This window comes from Prunus persica, chromosome G7, assembly GCF_000346465.2.
Source record: "Prunus persica cultivar Lovell chromosome G7, Prunus_persica_NCBIv2, whole genome shotgun sequence".
In the NCBI taxonomy this organism is placed as follows: Eukaryota; Viridiplantae; Streptophyta; class Magnoliopsida; order Rosales; family Rosaceae; genus Prunus; species Prunus persica.
Genome location: NC_034015.1, coordinates 1,926,552 through 1,952,618, shown reverse-complemented (window position 1 = coordinate 1,952,618; position 26,067 = coordinate 1,926,552). Strand labels below are relative to the sequence as shown.

Here is a 26,067-nt window from a genome sequence, read left to right as displayed (position 1 = left end):
TCCAAAAATCCTTTCGATTGGTAAATTTCTTCCTCTTGGCAGGAGATTTGAACCTCTTTTTGTTTGTACCACTGGCAAAAGCGTGTGACGAGCTTGTACTTGGTTGAGATCCATGCACAGTTTGAGAAGTTTGGGCAGGTTGAGAACATTGGCCAGTTTGAGAACCTGGACAAGCTTGCACAAATTCAGTTCCTTGCACAGTTTGAGAACCATCCTTCTTTTTGGGAAATTTAATCCTCTTTACAGAAGACTTGAACCTCTTTTTTTTGGCAGTTTTAGAAGCTTGGCTAGTTTGAGAAGCTGGTGCAGTTTGAGATGCTGGGGCAGTTTGAGAAGCTTGGGCTGTTTAAGAACCATGTGGATTTTGAGAAGATTGGGCAATTTCAGAACACTGGCCAGTTTCCAACCTTCTTCAGACCTAAAAATTGAAGCACAAGGCAATTTACATCAACTACATCCCATACCTCTTCCTCTAAATATGTATCAAAGGAAAGTCACTAACAAGTTTCTTGGCTATTGATTGTCTTGTAACCCTTTTGGTTGATGTCGTGTCAATTGTTTTCTTCACCTTTGGTTTACATGGGAACTAACATAAGAAGAGAATCACTTGAAAATAAATAAATAATAAAGATCCAAAACAAATATGCATTGCCAATGTATTTTGGGAAGAGACGAACCTGACTGCTAGTGCATTCTTTTGCCTTAGGGCAGTGTCTATAAATTGAACATTTGGTTTCCAAGTTATACCTCTGCAACTTGGTGGCTGTAGGATTAGATTTGCATGGTTGTTCACCTGCTGGCCTCATCCTCTTCTTCCTTGGTCTCCCAGGTTGTTTGTGATCAAGCGGTGGCATCAAGGGAGACTTATGACACTTAGGCCACAAGTCTTCACTTGTCATTGGGTGAACCATTGGACGATAAACTCTCATAAAGGCTTTCTTCTTGTAACAAGCATCAACATAAGCAATATGATCCCTATTTAATTGCCCAATGGCAGCACAAACATTCTTGCATGGAATCCCAATGATATCCCATCTCCTACATGAACAACTATGCATTGCCAAATCAACCACAACCTGACTTCCATCATGGTTTTTGACCTCATATAAACTCTCCACAGCAAGCTTTGGAATGCACCAAGATGATTCTTTCTTCGTTTTCTCCAAAATGCCAAAAATCATTTGGACCAATGTCATGTTTCCATCTTTCACAAGATGTTCTTCTAGTTACCATCAACAACATAATATAGTATCTAATCCTCTCTAGCATGGTTAAAATGGGTTTGTCTCAGACTTCCACAGGGGCACCGTTAAAAGCCTCAAACATATTATTCAAAAGATGTCACACTTGAAATGAGTTTTAAAGTGAGTTCTACACCATTGTGATGGATCTAAGGCCGCCACCCAATCAAATGTAACTTGGCTCAACTGTCTCATATTTTTCATCTCAGTATCCCACCATGGGATGGTTGTGCCCCTTGCGATTTTCTTCATTTGCAATTTCAACACCAATCCTCTGTGACCAGCAAGCAAAAAATTTGCTTCTAAGTGTTTGAGGTAGTGTATGTGCTCAGCGTTTGGAAAATGATCATGCACTGCATCAATCAAGTCTTTTTGCTTGTCTGTGATAAAGACATATCTTGTGTTGTTTTCGATTCTAAGGTCCTCTGCCAACAGTTGACAAAACCATGACCATGTTTCATAATTCTCCACCTCAGCCACTGCATACACAATAGGATACATGCCATTGTTAGGATCCACACCAACAACAGATAACAATTGTCTAGGGTGATGACCTTTGATATGACAAGCATCAAATCCTATCACTGGCCTACATCCGTGCAAAAACCCTTGTTTAACTGCAGCCAAGCAAATGTAAATCCTTTGAAACCTTGGCCTTTCACCCTCTAACTCACATTTGATAATGACTGTGCTACCCACATTTGTCTTTCTGAATTCAACAGCATAATCCCAAAACAACTCATACTGTTTTTTATAAGTCCCCTCAGTTATGGATGTTGCCTTTTGCCTTGCCCTATATATTTGGGATTTAGAAGCTATCACAGACAAATCTTCCTGTACCTGCTGCTTAAAGGTTCCTATATCCCAATTATGTAGTCTAGACAGTTGAGTAGCATATCTCTAAGCTAACCATGTTGAGTTAGCATGAAAGTTGTGGTCAATTGTCCCACAATCATGCACGTCAACCAACTTCTTCACTTAAACCCATTCACTATTATTCACTATTGAAGCAAAACAAACCCAGTTGCAATTCCCTGCACACACTGCCCTCACCCTGTCATGATCATTGCATTTGAATTTAATCATCCTTCTGTTCATAATTGAATAGTTCCTAATTGATTTCCTAAATAGGTCAATGGTTGCAAATCTTAAACCCAGCTTAAACACAGGGTTGCGCATGTCTGTTTCCGACCTAAATTCTTGAAATTTAGGCAATTTCCTCTTCCTTTTCTTTTGGTTCCCATCATCCTCATCATATGAGCTACTATCCAAGCTCTCAACATCACTTTTAGCTACATCAATTTACTCCCCATCTTCGTCTACAAGGGCATTTGGGTCTTCAACTACTTCAGGTTGGTCTACATAATTTTCAAATGCTTTATTGTCCTTTCTCAACAACTCACATTCATTTTCACTCTGCTCATAAGCATTGTCAATAAAATCAAGGTCATCTTCCTTGTCTTCTTCTTCACTATCTTCATTCCTGTCTTCCACATCAGTCTCACCTATATCAGCCCTATTACCCTCATTGTTCAGGGCCCCATCATCATCACTTGAAACTCAATCTTCAACTCTGCAAGCAAGCCCATGATCCTCAGTAAAAGGCCGACCCTCTTTATCATTGTTCAGAGGCCCACTGCCTTCAATAAAAGCCCCATTTTCATCAGTAACAAGCCCAATATCCTCATTCAAAGCCGAATCTTCCTCTTCACTATCCTCATTCAATGTCATACCTTCCTCTTTACTATCCTCATTCAACACCACACCTACTTCTTCACAATCCTCATTCACTGTAACACCTTCCTCTTCAATGTGTTGTACATAAATTAGCACCACTCTCTCATAAGAAAGTGGTACCTTATCACACAAACTTAATAGCTCACCATATGTGTCTATATCCAGTAACTCATCATTTACTACTCCTTTAAGTGATACTTTCCCCATGTGCCAAAGCAGTTTCACTTGCTCCCACATCTCTAACATATTTATATACTTTACAGTACACCAATCCAAATATCCTACAGACCCACCAATATAACACCACTTATTCTATTTGTTTTTCACAAGTCTACCCCCATGATGTACTTCAAAAGTGACCAACTCTTTATCCTCTATACACAAACAAAAAAGGTTTGTCTTTAAGAACATCAAAATAGTATTCTAAGCCAATTATTAGAAGCAAGACAACAAACATGGTTCGATTAACATATTCAAAGCCAACTACAAGAAAACAAAAACGAGACCACATTAGGAAAGCTATACTACATTAGAACCCACTATACCGACAACACATAACACAAAAACACCTAAAGACTATCAATTTGTACACAACGCAAATCACTATCAGGTCAAGATTCTTTTCCACATCAAAAGACAAGATTCCTTTTCAGAAAATAGGTCCCTTTTCAGAAGAATCACTTACCGTACACAGGTTGCCCTGCTCCTACTTCTCGCCAAACGGGCATTGTCGTCGAGTCGCATCGCTTCTTCTTGCCTTCAAGTTTTCGAAACTAACTCACAGCACTCTCCCTTTCTTGATCGTATTCTCAAACCCTAACTCTAAAATCCCCAAATCTCAATTTTCCCTCCCAATCTGATTTTCTGTTTTCATTTGTGAGTTTTCAGAGATTATAGTGGCTGTTTTGTTAGAGATGGGGTCCACAAATCCACATAAGCAAGCAATTCAATCGTTTTAGCTATATCAGATGTTAGGGGTGGGGTCCACAAGTACATGTCACAACCTCAGATTGGTGAAAAATCCCGACTCAGTTGGATTGACCAAAATACCCCTGCCACGTCATCATTTTAACAAAACTTCGAATGGCGTTGACGGAAAGTTGTTAAGTGACACATGAAACCTTGGTCAAGGGGCAAAGTGAGTCACTTTAACTTTGAGGGGGTATAATAAATTGACCAATATTTCAAGGGGCACTGCAGCAATTAAGCCTTTTCTATTTGGAGTACATTCTATATTGGTTGTGAGTTTGGTTTTTCTTTTGATACAAATGTCATTTATGAGTTAGAAATAAATTATCAATTTCACAAAATATTTAATTTCTGACATTTACAATTTTAATGAGCTATCCAAACATTGAAATTTCTATTATTTACAAAATCCGACATACATAAATCCAAACATTGAAATTTAAATGACAGAGATCCAAATTCTGTCATTTTAGAATAATATGTAATTTTCAATTCCTTCATCCAAATGAAGGGTAAGGGTACAGCCTCGCAAATCGCATCCCACTAACAAAGAATTTTGTAATCAGTAATGTCCTCTCTTCACGTGCATCAAGGCCTTCATGCGATTTGATAATCAACTTGAGTTTAAATTTATTGAGAAAATTCTCAATGCAGTTAGGACCCCAAATCAGACCAATGCCTCTCTATATTTGAAGAAAGATCAGGATTCATTGAGGATCTAACCACATCACGTCAACAAGAATCAAGTTGGGACCTTTCTTGATGCTCCATGAGGAGGTCCCAACTTGGTTCCTGGTGACATGATGTGGTCAGATCCCTTAATGACTCCTGGTCTTTCTCCAAATATAGAAAGGCATTGGTCTGCTTTGGGGTCCATACTACACTCAGAATTTTCTCAATAAATTTCAACTCAAGTTGATTATCAGATCGCATGAAGGCCTTGATGCACAAGAAAAGCGGCCAAGTACTGGTGGATCACATAAATACCCTTTTTTATGTTGCAGTACTTTATAAAGAATTCATGCCGTGAGATTACTGATTACAAACTTGGGACATTACCGATTACAAACTTCTCTGCGTGGCCTTCTCCTCACCAAAGGAGGTATTGTTGACGGTGCTGAGTGCGTGGTGGAGGCAGCAACAAGATCGTCCCATAGTGCCTTTTTCTGTTCTCTTGTCATTTAGGAATTCTCAGTCTCCTTTTACTTTTATCACAGTATAAGTCAACAAAACTATACATATGCTGACCTTCCAATTAGGTAGAAATCGAATGGACAATCAGGTTCACCCTATTAGAAGCAAAAGATACATGATCAACATAAATTTACAACATCAAAAAGCAGTTAAATCCGAAGAAGAAAGAAGTAACTAAAAATCTGGACGTAATGCAAACAGAATAATAAAAGGCTCATGTGTTGCTTCGTCCTTACCGGTCTTACAGGAAGACCCTTGGAGTTAAATGATAGTGCAGGGCTGAATGAAACAAGAGGCTTCACAGCAAATTCAGTTCCCTCCGGCTGAATTGTTGTCCTAGTTTCTCCAATTGTATTCTCTTGCTCGGCTGATGGTATCAGGATATCTTTCAGGTGATGAAATTTGCAGGTTGCACCAAACTTACATTGCCCCGTTTACTAGTGGAACTGTTTAAAAATTATGAAATGGAATATAAGCAAATCTACGACATAGATAGATAGATAACGCACACCAAAAAAGTAATGGAAATATATCTTACTGCACATGGGGGTTCAGAAGGCCTCTCAGGTAAGGCAAAAAATCAGCATTTTCTGAAGCAACCTAAAACCATAGTAGAGCATCATATCATAATAAAATAGGGAATAGGTCCAAACGACAGTTAACTCTTGGAAAATCCACATATCATTTGCACTTACAGCCAGTTTGTCCTTCGGATGATTGAACTTGCACCACATACCAAATTTGCATCTTTGAGTCTTTATAAAGTATTTATACTGCAACATAAAAAAGGGAAAAGAATCCATATCCAGTTAAATTGTTTAAAAGTATCATTTCTGCAAAAAGACAAAAAAAAATTGAATTGCAACTTACTGGACAATCTGGCTCTCCATGTCTCTCAGTAAGGGATTCACTTGGAAGCGACAAGCGGAACCTAATGAACCAATCATAAACTTCCGTTAGTTATTGCAATATAACTTTTGTCTCTTTATCAATTAATGAGCAAACAGACAATAGCACATAAACAGCTGCAATCTATGATCAACAAATTCAATTTCTAAAATTAATAGATTACTGATCTAAGGTGAAATCTGTGGAGAACTGACTTTATGAAAGTAAGCTTGAAATACTAATCAGTTTCAAACATTACTAATTCTAAGCAAAAAATCATATTCATACTTGCTGATAAGCAAATTAAAAAGCACACATAAAATCAGAAATACAATTGCATACAAGATTAACTTAGAAATAAGCTAATTTAAGCAATGTATGCAGCAACTGCATTCCCACTCTTTGATCTCTATGATACTACGATTAGAAACTTTCAGTAAACGTCGTATTAAAGCAATGAACTTTAATCATAACCATATTCAAGATTCTCACTTTCTTATCAAAGAAACAATAAACAATTACATCAGAACAAAATTGCAGTAACCAAACAGAGAGCGGAAAGTGAGGAACCTTCACGCCGGGCTCGACATCGGGAGCTGGCCATGAATACTAGGACATCAAATGCGACGACGTCGCCAGATACATAGAGCTACTTCGGCTATTGTCGTCGGTGGCGGAGGCCGAAGGGTCCCACTCGGAAAGGTACCGGAGGGTCAGGTCGGATAGGTAGGAGTCGGTTAGGGCACGTGAGTTGTAGACGCTGGAGATGCCGGCTGTGGCGGCTGCATCAGCAGCAGCTTATTTTGCGGCGCCGTATCCGTAGAGATGGCTCGACCCTAAATCCCAAATTTATATGCATATGCAGCAGCTGCCCTAGCCTAGAAACTGTGAAATCAGATTCCGGACACGTGTCCCATTTTGACTTTTTATACTGTTGGATTACGCCTTATCATTTGGCCCGCGGGCTCATGGGCCAATGGAAGCCCGCCCGGCCCATTGGAAAAAAGTCTGACCCGGTCCGTTATGGGTTTTGAGATGGTTCGGCCCGCCTTGGGCTAAGCTTGGCTTGGGCTTGGGTGTCTGAAGCCCAACTCGGCCCATAGACCCGACCTGTCCCACCCACAAAAGCCCGGCCCGTTAGGCCCGCATACATGTATTATATATGTATAAATAAAAGTTTAGGTTTAGGACTTTATCACTTAAATCACATATAATTTGTTTCATTTCATTTACTTTTCTTTACTTATTCCTAATTTATATTTGGATGATTAGCACATTAATTTGTGTCAATTATTAATTCAACAATTATATATATAAGATGAACAACATATCACATCACCAAATATAATCATATCACGAAACATAATTGTACTACCAAATATAATCATGTTTTTCTTGAACACATCACCAAATATTTGCATATTTATTCATACCATCCTTTAAAACAAATATTTTTTTGATACTTATTATTTTTTAAAACGTATTATGGTCTAATTATGTAATAACCTCAAAAATAATACTTGATTTTATTATTTGTGTAGAAAATCTTATAAGTTGTGTGACTTTATTGGGTGTTTTATGAATTTGGTTTGATGTGAAAATATTGGAATTAAGTGAGTTTAATCTCAAATTTGGACTAAAATGCCTTTATGATTAAGTTATGATTTTTTTTTAATGATGTAGGCCCGTTTAGGCCCGGCCCTGCCCAATGTGCTTTCTTAAGCCCGACCCATGGGGCTTTGAATTTTCTAAAAAAAATCTGGCCCGACCTTGCCCTTTGAATTTACTTCTGTTAGGCCATTTTCAACCCTTGAGGCCAAACCCAAATAATCTCAAATTATGACTCAATTTTGGTAAAATTGTAGCAATGGCCCTTGGATTAAGACCAAACTTTACTTTCCGTCCCTTATATTGTTAAATTGTTACGGTGGTACTTTAATTAGATCTCATGTTGCATCATTGGTCTTCCAGTCAACTTAGTTAAATTTTCTATCAAAATTAAGGGCAAATTGAAAAATTCATAAAAAAAAATTTCTCTCTCTCTCTCTCTCTCTCTCTCTCTCCCTCTTTCCTCTACGCTCTCCCACTTCCCCCGACGATTTCTTCTTCCCCCAACCCTAGAACCCTCTACCCACACCCGCAACCCTAACACCCACAAACCCGCAACCCCAGCCCCCATCCTCCACCATAGATCTGATCAAAACAGAGAAGCAGAGGCATCTTTTCTTTTGCTTATGGATTTGTGAATAGAAATTGGTTCAATCTTTGAAGGAGGCTGAAATGATAGAGGGTTGAAGGATGGCTAAAATGACATTAATAAGTGAAGACACTCTTTCCTCTGGTTGAATACTAATAGAAGAGGAGCACACTTCAGAAGAAACCCAGCACTCTTCCCATTCTCTAAATGGTAGTTCGATTCTTTCGGTTCCAGCAGTACATTTAGGTAGAGAACATACTGATGGTTCATAATGACATTCTTCCCAAATTAATAGTTTCCAACAAGTAGAAGTATATTCCTTAAACTTAAATTGCAAAAGCCTCATCACTGAACAGATAAAAGTCCCAAGAACGTACAACAAAACCATCAAAAGAAATTTCTCTCTCCCGCAATCCCCCACTTTTTGTTTACTTTGGATTTGCTAGCTTCTTGGTTAGGTGTATTGATCTGCTAAGAGAAATTGGTCACTTCTTATAGCTATGTGTTTGTGTATTGGCAAAATTGTTGCTATGGGTTGGGGTTCTGGTTCGTTGGTAGGGAGGGGGGGATGTTAATCACTTCTCTGTTTTGCTTCTTGGGGGGGAGAAAGAGAGAAATCGGGGTTGGGAAGAAATTTGGGTGGGTGAAGAAATCTGGGTGAGAAATCACTTGGGGGAAGAAATCGGGGCTGGAGAGAGAGAGAGAGAGAGAGAGAGATTTGATTAATTTTTTAAATTTTTTGTGTGAAAAGACATTTTTGCCCATGCCAAGTAGGACTTGTCATTGCCATGTCATGATTTTTAATTGAAAAGTTGACTGAGATGACGGAAATGATGATTTCTGAAAGTGGAGGCATAATTCAAATACCACCGTAAAAATTTAACAATATGAGGGACGAAAAGTAAAGTTTGTTTTAGTCCAAGGACCATCGCTACAATTTGGCCCCCAAATTTTCTCCCAACTCAAGAAAAGTAAGGGGTCAAAATTTGGGAAACCCAAACTTGGAGCCAAACTGGACAGGAAAACTTTTGGTGTAGCCCACTCAAGACTAACGCAGCCCATGTGCAAGGAGGAATCAATGGACACCAGGTGTCGCTGTTGTTGCTGCAGAAGCTATCACACGCCAACTATCGTGTGTTGGTATCGTGCCTTTTTTTTTTTTTCAACAATAACCCAAATCCAATGATCAATATTAAATCCAAGCTATTTTAACAGTAAAAAATAAAATTCAACGATCAAAATAATATCTTAAATTAATCTAAATCAAATCCAACCCCAAAACTCACTTTAAACTCTATAAATACCCACCCATTTCTCGAATATAATTATATTTGTGGAATTTCAATTTTTTAAAATCAAATTGTTCACAAAATTAAATTATGAAGTTATTTAAAAAGATTAAATGAAGAAAAGTTATCCACACAAAAAAAAAAAAAAAAATTTACTTAAACCATTATTAAACAATTTAATAAAGTCGCAAACTTAAAATTGGAGTCTGAAGGGTTGAGGGAAAAAATGGTTTGAGTTCGGGCAAAAACCAAATAGTTACTTTTTAGAGGAGGAAAATTTAGGTTTAGGACCAAATTGGTTGGAGAAGGCCTTATAAATCAATTTAATTATTATGGATGCCCACTATATACTTTTTCTCACAATTCTTGCCACTATGTTTTTACCCACAATGATGTAATTGTAATTTACCTATATTATATTTGTTAAGTGTGGTAAATAGTTATACTCTATTTTGTCCATAAATACAAGGCATTAAGAGAATTAAATTACAAGTTTGAGAAGAGCAGCTCTATGGTTATTATCTTCTTCTAAATTTTCTCCATAAGTCCGGGTAAATTACTCAAATGGTCCTCAAACTTGTACTCGATTTACATTTTGGTCCCTAAAGTAAATTATTAGTCCAAATGGTAAATAAACTCTATTTTAATCGCCCATTTGATCCAACTGTTACATTCTGTCAATGTTGCTGTTAAATGTGAGGACAAATTGGTCATTTCGTACGTTAAAACTCTCTCTCTCTCCATTCCCCCATGGCCACCACCCTCAAGCTCCAACCCCCAACCCATCCCACAACCACTCTCCACCCAAACCCATCCAACAACCACCCTCCATCCCAGGCCCCATTTATGTGAAAATGCTGCAGAGAGACAAAACAGACCCATAAAAGCCAAAAGGCTCCAGAAGACAAATTAAAGACTGGTCCAAAAATGTATGAAGATACAGTAGGCTGCAACTTTGACCAAAACTCCATGCCAGAATCAGCAGAAAGTGTCCTCAACCTCAACCCTCTTCCCCTGTCACCTCCACCACAAGTTCTCATGCCTTCTCCCTCAGAAACCCACAACAACAACAACAACAGCTTTGCTGTTGCAGAAAACTTGAGACTCTCCATGGAAGAGCTCTCCTACCCTCATCAACAAGATCATCATGCTGCCATGGAAATTGAGCTCCAAAATGAACTTGGGTTCAATCCATACAGCACCAATACTGACCATTTGGTTTCCTTTGAGCAACAAACCAATTGGGACAATATTCATGGTGTCCATGATCAGATGCAGCAACAATTGCAAGATGGTGCTAATGGTGCATACCCACCTACACCTGACCTTCTCAACCTTTTCAGCTTACCTAGATGCTCACCCTCCTCTGTTCTCCAAAACTCGTCCATTACCTTCACAAACCCCAACCCGAGAAGCTCGAATTTTCTGAACTCTTTGGGGTTCCTCGGAGATGTCCATGGTGGGATTGACACCCCGACAGGGACAGCGAGTTCGGTTCCCTATGACCCACTTTTCCATTTGAACCTGCCTCCACAGCCACCATTGTTCAGGGAATTGCTTCAGTCATTGCCACATGGATACAGCTTGCCAGGCTCAAGAAATGGGTCTTTGTTTACTAGTGGTGGGGATGAGGGAGAGGGGATTGGAGGAGGGGTTTACTCCGATGTGATTAATAATGGGAAGCAATTTGAGAATGGGGTGTTGGAGTTCTCCAGAGAAATGGGTTCTATTGGAAGAGGAGACGTCAAAGGGACCAAACACTTTTTTTTTCTCTTCTTCTTCAATTATTTTCTAATTTTGTATTTATTTTAACCCTATTTTATTTGTTAATTATGAAAAGTCGTATTTGTCCTTAAAATTTGGTTACATTTAACAGAAAATATAACGGTTGGATCAAATGGGCGATTAATATAGAGTTTATGTACCATTTGGACTACTAATTTAATTTAGGGACCAAAATGTAAATCGAGTACAAGTTTGAGGACCATTTGAGTAATTTACCCTAAGTTTTATATCACGTTATCAGCACGAGTCTCTAACCACTCAAGGATCTTGGTATAATTTTCTTCCATCTAAATTTATATTCCGTTTTTTTTATTATATTTACTAGTTCAATCATTAATATGAGTGCTATTTTTACTAACCAAGTTTCATTTAGATATAGCTATACACATGTTAATTAATACAAGTGGAAGCTACGTCAAAGCATGAATCTTCTATATTATCCATTTTTGTATTCTCGTGCAGGGCTTTTATCTTATATAAAACATACTTATTGTTTTTAAATAAATATATATATATATATATTTACATAGTTAACGGCCAAACTTTATATATCAGCTTTTTTAATCTTTAAACTTACAATATTGATATGATGAAGATGAATTTTTATCATTCATGAACCCGAAGTTCATAGACCAATATTTTTGGAATCCGAAGTTCTAAACTAAAATGATAATTGTAATATCATGAATACTTTTATAAGAAATGAATTTTATTTTGAATTGAGTGGAAACCTGAAGTTCACATCTTAATGATTTAAACCTGAAGTTTAAAATCAAAATAATCTTAGAACCATAAGTTCTGAATGATATGATAATTTAAGAGCTAGAAGTCTTAAATTTTATTAAACTTGAACCTGTAGCATCAAGTACATAAAATACATATTATAATCCAATCATCTCCTTAAAATTATTTTCCTAAACATTTATATTATTAATGCATACTGTTATTTTTATTAATTCTTTATTTCTATCTTTATAGATATACAACAATGTCAAATCTTGCTAAGATTGATTTCACTGCACTAGATATTTCTGGCAAGAACTATCTAACGTGGATTCTCAATGCGGAAATTCATCTGCATGGGAATAAACTAGGAAATACCATCAAGCAAGGAAATCAAGCATCCCTGCAGGATCGCGCAAAAGCAATGATTTTCCTTCATCTTCATGGAGGATTGAAAACTGAATATCTTGGGTTGAAAGATCCAGCAGTTCTCTGGAAAAATTTGGAAGAAATATATGATGACTAAAAGAGTATAATACTTCCAAAGGCTCAATATGATTGGATGCTCAATAGAGAAAGGGTGTTTAATAAATATTCCCAACTGATTTCATGTCTCCTTGTTGCATAACAAAATAATGAACTTTTAATGAAAAATTATTAGTCTGATTCAACTGGCTCAAAACCAATCCTTGAAGTGAATACAAATGAGAATATGCATACATTATCGCCTGAAGCAAATGCAAGAAAATATGGGTACGACCGTGGACACGGTCATGGGTGCGGCCGAGGTCATGGTCATGTTCATTACAGTTCCCAAAATTGAGGAAGTTATTCAAACAAGAAAAACACATCATACCACTAATAGTGGAATAATAATGAAGGAAAAGGAAAAAGAAAGTTGTGCATAATTCCCAAAAGAAAGATGATGCTGCTTGCTACAAGTGTGGAATAAAAGGACACTGGTCACGTACATATCGTATGCTAAAACATCTTGTTAATCTATATCAAGAATCAATTAAGGGAAAGGGAAAAGAGAAACAAACAAACTATACTGATTTCGATAACATTTTTGGTGATTTCAATGAGCCGATAGACATCACCCATTTAGAGGTTTCTAATTTCTTTATAGAAACAAGTGGAAACATTGATCGCACAATCAATGAAGGAAATGCCAATGATGATGACAAGGCTAACAATGATGGCATTGATGACATGAATGTTGATTAATTCTGTATTGATCTTTTATGCTATACCTTATGTTGTGTGTTCAAATTTCTACATTTTCGTGTGTAATGCTCTAAAATAAAAGGCTTATTGTATGCTGAGTGTTTCAATTCATGTACTTTGTGTGTAATGCTTTTAATTCAATAAGAATATCTTCATATCACTTCTATTAACTCATGCTAGAAGCATGTAGTAGAAAAACTTCCAGCTTTTTCATCAGGGTTATATTATACCACCATAAGTGAAATAGAATCAAATTATATGGTGAACCAGAAGTTCAACAATCCATAACTTTTTATAATTTGGCATGATAGACTGGGCCATTTAGGGTCAACGATGATGCATCGAATAATTGAGAATTCATATGGTCATCCATTGAAGAACTAGAAGATTCTTGGGAAATAGCCCTAAATGCCACCATTTTTATAATTGTAATTAAAAATACCACTCCTTCCCAATTTTTGTACAACTATCACCTATAAATATAAAATTATTGTCCACTTATTGCAGTTTTTTCACAAGTCCAGAAATTCTGTTCTCTCTTAGCTCACACAGCTCTCTCTCTCTCTAGCACAGCTCTCTTTCTCTTTGGTATCTGTCTATCACAGCTCTCTGCGTCTCTCTTGGCTCTCTATCTCTTGACTCTCTCTCTCTCTAGCACAACTCTCTGTCTCTCTCTTTGCTCTCTTTCTCATAGCGCAGCTCTTTCTCTCTCTAGCTTCGTTATGTCTGTTTCTCCCCTATTCGATCTCTTGCTCTTTGTTTGGAATCGCGAACCCCTCCCTTTAGCTATGTCTTCTGAATAGCTGCTTGCAACCTTGAAGCTCTAGTGGATTGCCGACCTCGAAAAGGTAGTGTTGATGGTTATTTTGTTAATATCAGTGGGATTATGTGAAATGGGTTATAGTTTGATTGTTTGGGTTTGTGTTAAATTCGTTTTGGCTTTAATTTCTTTGGGTTTTTATTAATATCAGTGGGATTATGTGAAATGGGTTATAGTTTGATTGTTTGGGTTTGTGTTAAATTCGTTTTGGCTTTAATTTCTTTGGGTTAGGTTTTGTTGAATATTCATGCTCATTCATCTGGGTTTGTACCAATTGCATTTAGATTGGTCTGGATATGTGAATCTTGAAACTTGGGATTTTCCATTTGATGTAGTAGATCTGTATAGTGTGATTCTGATGTGTTACTGGTGTAGTGCTGTTGTGTTCCTCTTATTTTACTGTCGTATTGCTGTTATATTGACATTATATTGCTTCTATATTGCTGTTATATTGTGGTTATATTGCTATTGTATTGTATGGTTATTGTGGTTATATTGGGTTAATGAAATGTTGTTTTGTCATGGTCAGAAATGGAGACAATTGTTATTCTCGTGTGCTACAATGGAAAATGGGTCACCTCGAAGAAGATGTGCAAATACGAAGGGGGTGACTCAAAAGGCTTAGTAGTTCCACGGACTATCAAATTTGCTGAACTGTTGGACCGTGTGCATCAGATTGGTAATACAAACAGCAGGGAAGACAAGGTTTGCTTAAAATTCTTAGTTTTGGTGGCCTCGAATGAGTGGAAGCACATAAAGATTGAGGACGATGATGATGTCAATTTTTTTATGAAGTACAATTCCGAGGTAACACCTTCAAAACTAGCTCCCTTACTCGTGAGTATAGAAGATAAAGGACTGACAAATGATGTAGTTCATAGTACGCATATCACGACAGATAGTAGTCGGATGGGTCATTCTTCAGTTGCCATTGTTGAAAGCAATGAAGTAACTTGGAATAATAAAAATGTCACTGACGTGGGAGGTGAAGTAGGGACAGATTTTATGGATATGATTGATTTTAGCGAGGTGGAGGAGATGCATGGTGGTGATAATGGTACTGAAAGAAATGAAGTGTCAGTGTACTCTGCCCCTCCTAATTTGGGCTGCTTGAACACAGCTACCCAGTTGCCAATAATGCGTTTAGGAGGAGAATCTGAATCCACTCGTCAACATTATTGGAGTCAAATGGGTGAACAAAACCGGTACAATGAAGCCGGTGTATATGATGAAGAAGCATATTTGGACAGCGGGTTTTCACGAAGTGATTGGAATCCGAAAATTACAGTTGGGCAAATTTTCTCTAGTAAGAAAGCATTGTTGACGGAGTTACGGTTCACGGCATTAAGAGGCCACTTTGAATTTAAGGTGCAATTCTCTTGCACTAAGAGGTTGCTTGTGGTTTGTTGTCAACGTCCATGCCCATGGCGGGTCCGAGCATCGAGAATTGGAGAATACAGCTTCATGATTGTGAGGTGTACAACTGTCCATGAATGTGATTTGAGGTTCGTAAGTGACAAGCATCGTCAAGCAACCGTAGCACTTGTAGCCACTTCACTTAAAAGGAAGTTGAAGGATTCTCGAACAATATACACACCAAGTGACATTATGAGAGATGTGAAACACAGCTTTGGTTGCACCATCCATTATTTGAAAGCTTGGAAAGCAAAGGAGTTAGCTCTATTGTCCATTAGAGGATCAGCGGAGGAGGCATATTATATCCTTCCAGCTTATTGCTATGAATTGGAGCGTATGAATCCCGGCACAAAAACACACATCTAAACTGATGAGAACAATCACTTTGTGTATTTATTTATGGCGGTTGGCGCATGTATTAGAGGGTTCCGTTCTTCCATGCTCCCAGTGATAGCCGTGGATGCCACTCATTTAAAATCCAAGTACAAGGGTGTTAAAATCATATGAAGGGGAACATGAAACGCACTTGCAAGTTGAAAAAGCGTGATCACATACTTATGCACTTTGAGCAGGCTGCGAAATCTTATTCCATTGCTGAATTTGATTGTCATTTTCGCAACATCAAGCGAAAGGAACATGTTGCTCAATATCTTGAAGAGGCAGGGTTACATAAGTGGTCTAGAGCTCACATGGATGGACGCCGCTACAATGTAATGACAACAAATATTGTGGAGTCAATCAACTCAGTCCTTATGTTTGCAAGGATGCTGCCAGTGGTTCATTTGATAGGGGAAATTGTTAATCTCCTTGTGAAATGGTTCACCGAACGTCGTGAGTTGGCTTTGAATTGCACAACAACATTGTGCCCCAATTTAGGAGAGAAGAAGTTGAGGAACAGGTTGGAGGATACTGCAAGGATGAATGTGGTTAAATTAAATAATGCACAGTTTAATGTTTTGGACGGTGATAAGGACGGCCTCGTAGATTTGACGAACAACAGTTGTAGTTGTAGAAAGTTTCAGCTTGAGCAGCTACCTTGCAAGCATGTAGTTGCAGTTTGCCGCTTCTTGAAAGTAAATGTATACTCAAAGGCTTCTCGGTATTACACTCGGAAAACCTGGATGGATGTTTATTCGGATACCATCTACCCGGTACAACGTCACGGAATGTGGGATATTCCTGAAGATGTTCGAAGTCGAGTTGTGCTGCCTCCCATGGCAAGGGTCATGTCAAGCAGACGAAAGAAGATAAGAATTCCCTCGCAAGGAGAGGGCACCATTAGAAGAAAGTGCTCAAGGTGCGGTTCCGCAGGCCACAATAAAAGCACCTGTAAAAACAATATTCCATTGCGCAATGTATCTTAGACAATATGATTTGTGTTGCTTTGGTAGGTCATGTAAACTCTACTTTTATTCATGGTGGGTTTCGTGTTATGCTGAATAGGAATTCTTTTAAATTTGCATAATTTCGGTTGCATTGCTACAGCATGTTGTATTGATGACAGATTGCGATTATATTGTACGTTTATTGCACTGGTATTGCTTCCAGATTGCTATTATAATTTGAGTGCGAAATTAAAGGGACTGGAATGTAATTCCAAATGGATCCAAAACATTAAAGTTCTTAGAATTCCTTTCTTACACAGTTACTGTGATACTCCGACTATACCTTCTTTTCTGATTACAAATTCAGCCGATGCATAGGCCAGATGTGGGGCAAATACAAGGTGAAATGTCCTGTGTGTTTGACTACATATACTTGTTGAAGGAGCATTACGAATGTCAACCTCAATAGATTGCTCATGTCTTGCCAAGAACACTCTTGAATTTATGCAATGTGCCCAAGCCAGTCCCAAAGCTGGACTCACCCGTCTGCCTGATGTGTCCAGGGACTCCAAGTTTCCCAACCTCACCCCATTCACTCCATCATGTGGCCCAATAAAATCCACCACTTGGTTGGTGACAACCACCGCCAACCCAAACTTATTTGCTAAACCCTTCAATGTCCCAGATATGTTGAAGAACATTTCAGATCGCCGTTTCAAATCTGCCGGTGTTGTCTGATACTGTGATCGGAACAATGCAGCAATGGAATCAATGACAATGAGTTTCACAGGTAGGCGGGTGTGATCAATGGCAATAAATGCTTCTATGTCTCCAAGGACATGGATGAGTTGTTGAGCATCATGAACACCATGAACATATATGTCTTCCAATGACTCCAACCTTATTAAGTTGGGGTATGATGCATGATAAAGGTTGCCTAGTTGTTGCAATCGACGAAATAGGAAGCTGAATTCTGTGAATATGTAGACGGAGGAGCCCCCTAGTCCGCCATGTGAGGGTGGGAGCTGAGCTCATACCGTAAGTTGGAGACAAAGCTGCGTCTTCCCGGAACCACTCTCCCCTACTAATTCTGTTATGGAGTTGCAGGGTATCCCACCCCCCAAGTAGTGATCTAGTATTGGGCATCCAATGGATAATTTAGGGGTTGAAAGAGGAAGGAGCATGAGGTTTTGGGGTGTCATGTTTGTGTAATTTAGGGGGGGATGTGATGGTGCTACAAGGCATGCATTATATATATATAGTTCATTTTGAAGGTCTGTATTGTAGGCCATATGTCTTTTAAGGGATGTATAATTCATCCTTTTTCCAAATTGTAATTACTTTTTTGTTTATTTATTCGTATTTTTTTGGACCAATTAATTTAAAAAACATTCTGATGCAGTACGTACTGTAATAGGATCATATTGTAACTCTATCATCACTCTATTGTACTCTTATTGACATAATATTGCCATTATACGCATGTTTATTGTATAGTTATTGCTGCTATATCGCCACTGAACTGGACACCGATAAACTGTATACGCACAAATACAAAAAGAGGCTTCATCATTCCATAAAATCCTAATTCCAAACTTACATAATACAACAACAGGCCACCCCATCATTACATAATACAAAAATAGGCCGCCTCATAGTTTCATTTCCCTGGTGTTGACAAATTCGAAGTTGCATAGTCTTCAAGTGCGGTGACCGCGACCCATGAAATTCATGACCCCGGCCACAGTGATGTTGGCCCAAGATCCTACCGGATCCACTATTTTTGCAAACTTACGAAAAAGTTCAAATCCGCTTTCCACTTCTTCTTTCTTCAACTTGGCCATTGCTTCTGATTCCTTGAATACCATAATTGCAGTGGCAGGGGCAATTTCAATTTTTGCTTTCATTGCCTTTATATGTAGGAGATGCATGCGAGCATGATAACGAGAGCGAATTGTGCGGTTTTTTATGACACCCCATCTACCTTGGCCCTCCACAATTTTTGAAACTATGTCTGCATGAAGATTTTTCCAAAACATCGTATTGCCTCGACATTGCTGCATGCCATGGACCAAGTCTGCAGGGAGTGAATTAGGTGACTTGGCTTGTGTTTAAGTCTCCCCTCCTTCAATAATTGAAAGCGTTGGGTTTGGTGTGAGGTAATGGTCCATGGTCTTCGATATTTATTGTAGCCTGGTGTACAACTTAATTGGAAAAAAGGGGGACTAAATGAAATGTGAGTGAAATCAGTGGGGAAGGTAATGGCTGCAAGCAGGAGTTAATGTGATGGAAGTTTTCATTTCAAACAGCTGGGTTGATTAATATAGGCAGGTTTTAATGACCTGGAGTAACTCAGAGAGTTATTGGCGGGAGGGATTGGCGGGAGTCGTAGGCGGGATAGTATTGGGCGGGAGTCTTAGGCGGGATAGTATTGGGCGGGAGTTATTAGCCAGTTCACTGTATGCCTTTTTGTAATATAGTTGTATGTTGGACGTTCCGAACTTGGTCATTTTCCCATTATTTAATTCAAATAAGGGATTTGCCTATTTGCCTAATTGACCAACTCATTCAAATTGACCAATATGGTTAATGTCTTATTTCTCATTTCAGCAATCTCAATTCGTTTCCATTTTTCCATTATTCATATTTTCCTATTTTCCATGTGTCATCCAATTTTCCAATTTCTCATTATTTTTGCCTATTTTTGCCTATTCCCTATTTTCCTATTGTGCAATTTCCCAAGTTTCCTTTTGTTATATTTCCAGTTTTCCAATTTTTCAATGTTCTCATTTTCCCATTATGTAATTAAAAAAAGTTGCCTACTTTGCCTAATTCAGAAAGTAAATAAAATTGTCCAATATGGCAATTGTCTTATTTCCCATTTCCACAATTTCAATTCGGTTCCAATTTTCTTATTTTCCATGTGTCCCTGTTTCCTATTTCCATTTTTCAAATTCAGTTTTTGTCCAATTATCCAATTTTCTATTTTCCAATTGGACTATTTTCTAAGTTTCTTTCTTTTTCCTTTTTCCAATTTTTCAATTTTTCAATTTGCTAACTTTCCTTTTGTTCTATTTCCAATTTTGCTATTTTCCAAGTTGCCTTATTTTCTAGTTTGCAATTATCCAGTTATCCAATATTCCAAATTTTCAATTATCCAATTTGCGAATTTGCCTATTTTTCAAGTGTCCTTTTTTCCTATTTCCTATTTAGAATTTTCCAATTTTCTTCTCTTCAGAGTTTCCATTTCTTCCTTTTTCCTATTTTCCTATTTTCCAAGTTTCCTTTTGTCCAATTTCCAATTTTCCAATTTTCCAAGTTGCTATATTTTCCAATTACCCAAATTTACAATTTTCCAAGTGTCCTTTTTTCCTTTTTCCTATTTTCCTATTTTCCAATTTTCCAATTTTCCAATTTTCTCCAATTTTCCAACTGTCATTTTATCTTATTTCCTAGTTTCCTCTTTCCAATTTTTCCTTTTTTCCTATGTCCAATTTTCCAAGTTTCCATTTTTTCGTATTTCCGATTTTCCAATTTTCCTTTGGTTCTATTTCCAATTTTTCAAGTTTCTTTATTTCCCATTTTCCAAGTTTTCACTTTTCCAATTTTCCAATTTCGGTAATTTCCAATTTTCTTTTCTGAAATTCGCAATAAATGCTTAGTGACATAGTCCTATTTTGGGTTGAAATCCACAATTTACAATGTCCCATTAAGGTTTGCTTTTTTGTCGTTTGGAAGCATTTTTTTGTTGTTGTTAATGTAATGTTGTACTGCTGTAAATTGCAGCCAAGGAGTTAATTGTGTAGTTTGCAATCCCATCAATTGAATGCACCAACTAAACACGCAATATACTTCATAGTAGTTCGTACATATAACTGAACCTTCCTATATAGAACTGCAACAGAGGCACCTTTTTAACGGGAAAGGTAATTAGTCTTAGTGCAGCACACATATTCTCCACTAAAGCTAACCATGTTGTCGTTTACAACTGGAGACTGAATGTAGCTTTATTTGTTTTGTTGCAGGCAACAGCTGTGAATTGTCCCCAGCAATACTTAAAGATGTCGGATGTACGCCCTCCAAATGAGCATGTCAGTTACCCGGGGGACCAGCCGTGGCATGTGCCATTCCCATCTCCACCTCGGACTCCCAATCATGATCCCACTTCATCTGGAAGTGAGGCTGAGATCAATGATCCGCTTGACCAAATCTCTGCCGTCAAGCACCACCTCCAATATATGTCAAAGGCAACGGATTGGTGGGAGAGTAAGTGCGATATTCATGGCCAAGTTATGGGAAACTTGGCGAACAAGTTGAACAAAGCATACGCAGGAGAGGTGAAGCAAACTCTAAAAGCAAAAAGTCGGAGCAAAGAGTTAGAGTCGTTGAAGTTGAAATTGGAAGAGAGAAAGACAAATGCCGTCGAAAAATTCACACAATCTGAAGAATATAACCATGAAATGGTTGAATGTTTCAACAACGGCTTCGAAATGTTCCGAGATTATGCTTCGGTCATCTCACCAGACTACAATTGGAGTGAAATTGATGTAGCTGGTGTCTGGCAGGTGCTGAATATGGATGCTGAAGGAATGGCTCATCATAGCCTCGTGCATGCAGCGAGGAGAAAGGACAAAGACATGGATCTTTTGATGGACCTGTAGTAACGGTGAGTGCTGCTTCAGTTCATCTCACCTGAGTACATGGATCTTTTGTTGCCTTCATTTTCCCTTCGCGGGATAGTATTGTTAAGGTTCGGTGGCGATTTCTTTTGCATGGGTGAAATGTTGTCTGTAATGTGTATGTATTGTATGTAGATTGACTTAATATTGTAGTTCTATTGCATGTATATTGCCTTGATATTGCCTGTATATTGTGTAGATAGTGTATGCATATTGCCACCCTATTGTATATATAGTGGAATACTATTGCTATCGTATTGCCCTTATATTGCTCTAATATTGCCTCTATAGTGCACTTATATTGACCTAATATTGCTGTTATATCGTATGTCAATGGCATGTGGTCTAATAAGTCTACACTTCGTTGAAAGTAATCCTGAATTCAACTATGACGGACACGACAATTGTTATCCATCCTTATATTACCATGAATTGATGTGGACCTTTCAAATGATAGTTGGAGTTGCACATGGAATCATATTCAAAAGGAAAGTAATTCTCTCCCTCAATTAATTGTCCTTCAAAAGAAGGCAGCTATCAAATATTGGGTACAAAAATGCAACATCCACGGTAAATGAATTGGCCACAAACCACATATTACGAAACCAGGATGATTTTTGGCATGCTTCAAAAGAGAAGGGCCAAATACAACAGAAAATAAAATCCATTCAAGCTTGTACAATGGAATGCACAATAACCCTGTTACATGTCCTTCCAACACCAGTGTTTTGCCTACTTTAGAGTCGCAGGAGGAGAGCATATTGCCATTGTGCAATTCGAGGGGCCAGTCAATTTGGAATGGTGGCATAAACATGTTTACTCCATGGATCACCTCTATGGGACAGAGCTTCCTTCTTCCCTTGTCGTCTGTAGGTTTGAACTTCACACTTTTTATGTACATGTATCAGAACTTGTGGCTATTTCTTTATGGCCTTCTAACACTTGTTCTGCCATTCCAAAGTGGGTTGGAGATTTTTTAACTTGAATGACTGAAAAGACTTCAGATGACAGAAACTAGAGATTTTGTAGAAAAAGGGTTATCAAGAACATAAGTCATGCCCACAAAATAAACTAAACATACTATAAGCTCCACAGTAATTTTTACTTCATCTCCATAAGCAGAATATGAGCGAATAAATACCACGGAGAAATACGAGAAGTGAAAAACAACTCGGCAGTTACTGTGAGATTGTGTACATAAAACTTGGAACAACTAAACCAATTAAAGCTAAGCCATCTCATACGTATACCTACATCAAATAACAGTATATGGTCATCTTGTTTAGAATATTGCAATCAACACTTGGTTGAGACCAACATGCAAAAACAACTAGGTTAAGTACAGATGAGCATGATGAGGGCAGTTCAGATAGGACCTATGGTAATTTGTACTGCCACCGAGTCAGTTCAATAGTGCCAAATGCATCTACCGGCCACGCACATTATGACCAGCGAAAAGTAAAAAAGCAAAGTAAAAAAGAAAAAAGAGGCATGCTATAAATGGGAACCTCAGCATAAATCATCACATATGCATACAAGCAGATGGGCTCCATTACAATGTTCAAGAATGATGTAAATACTAGATAACAGAGTTCTTATTCAAACCTCAGGAGGTTTGTTGGTTTCATTCCTGGACCTTCAATATCGTCTTGCCCAATAGCATCAGTTGACTTAGTCAAAGTTCCAGACAAACACTCAACCATTTCTTTTAGACCCTGCAAGAAAGTGGCATGACTTAAATTTAATTTTTGGATGGTGCGATGAATTCAGTTGGTTCTTTTTCTGATATGCAACATAACGAAACTACACCAAAGATCAGGCAAATCTGGGAGCATCCATGTAATTATAGATGATAAAAAAAAGCTATACCTTTAACACGGAGTCAGCAACTTCTTTCACAATTTTGTATTCACCTTTACATAAATAAGTAGCAATCAGGGCCTACAAACAAACACATTTTAGCTGTGTAAATTTGATGTCAAATGCAAAGACACACATTTCATCACAAAACCCCAATTTGCAGACAAAAATCTGTGAAATTTGGTCCAGTTAAAATAGGAAAAGAATTCCACACTCGGGGTGAAGTAAAACTGAAAGTTAGACTTCACCCACTGATTGATCTGGATCACCAAATGGAAATGAGTACATACGAACTGAGATGAAAAAATGAGAGAGAGTATACCTGACCAGATGCAGCCATTGCATCAGTTAGAAGGGATACAACCAACCAAACTTGTATACATATCTGATGAGCAGCCATAGCTACTGGACCTTGACGAGCAGCCATTGATGTTCCCAATGTCAAGGTAGTAAGAACAGCAAGAGTTGTTCCAAGAAGAAAACCACATGTATCATCCCAGAGTTGAAAACAAAAGCAATTAGGGAAAGAACTTTGAAAAGGAAGACAAGAGAGAATTATCTCGAGGTTTAACTAGCATCACAAAGAAAAAATGAAACATTAAGACACACACTGTCCAGATACATGCACTGCTCAATCAGAAAACGAAAAAAGTCAAATATTATGATAGTGTTGATAGTCAAGCAAATAATTGAAGCAGAACACTTGAAAAAAAGGGCTTATATTTTCAGATATATGAGAGGGTAAAAGTTTAAAGAAAAAGAAAAGGAACTGAGCAGATTTTATGTATCCACCAAATTGCAATGATCCCACCTTTGGAGGCAATAGTATAGCTCTCTTATTTAAAAACCAGATCATTAAAAAGGTGACAGTGTATCTGAAAACAGAAATTCCAAAATATGTTCATTTGCGAAGTAAAGCAAAAAAGGAATATTAACAGAAACTGTTTTGAAAATCACATACTGAGATATAACAGTGGAAAGGGCTGCACCAGTTACACCCAAACCAAAATAATACATAAGGATGGGTAATAAAAATGCAGCTAGGAGATTACCAATACCTGCACAAAGCAAAATACATCAATTAACCAGATGGACCACTCAAGCTTAACTAAAGACAAATAGAAACCAACTAGTTGGGGACAAAGTTATAAAAACATTATGCGAGAATAACAGACCAGTAACACACACACACACACACACACACACACACACACACACATAGAGGTGTGTACATGTGTGGTTGTAAGAAAATGGTCTTAGTGAAAGAAACCGTTCTGCAGGAATGCGCATAGGTGAGTCCTGTGATATTCAAGAAAAAAGAAAAATCTTGCTTAAAATTCAAAGCCAAGAGCTTGAGAGAAGAAAAAACACAAAACATATGGCTCCCCCCACCCAGACTCACAGAAATTAATAAAATTACACGAAAGTTATACTATCACCTGTTAAGTAACCACACATACACTAGACCTACAAAATTGTATAGTAATTATTCACATAAATATGTAAACATGTATGTACACAGTACACACAGAAAACATATGTTTGTATGTTTATGTAAACAAAGATAACAGCAGGCAGATAACAAATCAGTATGAGCTGTAATTTTAGATCAGGGAACCTACCATTGATATGGCCATCATATTCAGAAACAATCCAGATCCCAAAGACAAGGCTACGGCCTCAAAAATCCCAATCCCCACTGATAATAGTAAAGCTGTAGACATTGAAGATAGCTGCTTTCTCTCAGTTACTCCATCAGTACGTTCGGGTTTACCATTAGTAATGTCTCCTAGCCAACCATTTTCTGTACAATGATTAGCCGAATTTAGATTACGAATGGAGAAATTTTAAGTCACCTATGCTCTAATTTAGACATGAACCCTAACCAAAATTGATGTCCAACAGAGATGAGCAAGTAATTAAAAAAAGTTAAACTTCACCTGAAGTAGAAGCTATACGTTCACTCTTTGCAAGATCTTCAGTAACAAAAGATGTAGCAACACTGAGGAGAGGGATATTAAATAGCTTTGATATATAATTGAAGATGTTCATTGAAATACCAGCTGAAGCCAACTCCACAAAACCTATGGAAAAACAAAAAAGCCAAAAACATTGAATAAAAGCTCCAAAGTTCAATGCATTATACAAATATTAGTCGTTCAACTCATTTAAAGGAGTGAAAACATACCCAATCTACCAATGTAAGCAGTCTCCATTAGCTGTGCTAAGGGATCAATGGCCTGACCAAAAATTGCAGGTAAAGAAAGCATCAACAGCTCACGTTTGACATCTGGAGAATATGTTTGACTGATAGGAATGTTGCTCAACGATAGACAGGTACTGAAGAATCATTTACCCAAAACAAGCATAAAACAATGTTTAAGATAGGTATCAAATCTTGTAACCCCCATCACCTAAAACTAATTAAGAGTAATCATAAGAATTTCTGCCACTCACTGAAATAGACAGGACCAAGAATCTGTTAGCAATGTTTCTCATATCAGCTTCACAATGTTTAAGATAGGTATCAAATCTTGTAACCCCCATCAGCTTGCTTGCCCTTGTAAGATCAAGAAGGACAAAGGAAGGGAGGGACTGGCTTTCATCAACAGTAGAAAAACTCATCCACAGCTATCATGCTCATATTACCATTCACTCTAACAAACCAGAGTTTTTACAAAATGATAAATTTCTAACAAATTTGAAAAAATATGAAT

General features: G+C 37.8%; 3 protein-coding genes, 2 long non-coding RNA genes and 1 pseudogene across 5 annotated transcripts; 3 read left to right on the top strand and 3 right to left on the bottom strand.

Moving 5' to 3' along the window:
• LOC109950247 lies at positions 4,305–6,850 on the bottom strand. Its single transcript, XR_002272553.1, has 6 exons — positions 6,600–6,850; positions 6,012–6,072; positions 5,837–5,914; positions 5,680–5,741; positions 5,378–5,587; positions 4,305–5,236 (listed from the first exon to the last, which is right to left on the bottom strand). It is a non-coding gene; the product is annotated as an uncharacterized LOC109950247 (long non-coding RNA).
• LOC18771155 (transcription factor bHLH10) lies at positions 10,114–15,852 on the top strand. Its single transcript, XM_020568291.1, has 2 exons — positions 10,114–11,276; positions 15,577–15,852. Exons 1-2 carry the CDS (start codon positions 10,443–10,445, stop codon positions 15,850–15,852), a joined length of 1,110 nt encoding a protein of 369 aa, XP_020423880.1. The 5' UTR covers positions 10,114–10,442.
• On the top strand, positions 14,022–14,683 carry LOC109950248. Its single transcript, XR_002272554.1, has 2 exons — positions 14,022–14,098; positions 14,600–14,683. It is a non-coding gene; the product is annotated as an uncharacterized LOC109950248 (long non-coding RNA).
• On the top strand, positions 16,002–16,850 carry LOC109950212. The gene has a single exon (XM_020568289.1). The coding sequence runs from the start codon at positions 16,002–16,004 to the stop codon at positions 16,848–16,850; it is 849 nt and encodes a 282-aa protein (XP_020423878.1).
• LOC109950211 lies at positions 17,132–18,405 on the bottom strand (annotated as a pseudogene).
• LOC18771784 (protein DETOXIFICATION 45, chloroplastic) lies at positions 23,030–23,831 on the bottom strand. The gene is made up of 3 exons (XM_020568608.1): positions 23,673–23,831; positions 23,360–23,431; positions 23,030–23,205 (listed from the first exon to the last, which is right to left on the bottom strand). The coding sequence occupies exons 1-3, from the start codon at positions 23,775–23,777 to the stop codon at positions 23,086–23,088; spliced, it is 297 nt and encodes a 98-aa protein (XP_020424197.1). The 5' UTR covers positions 23,778–23,831; the 3' UTR covers positions 23,030–23,085.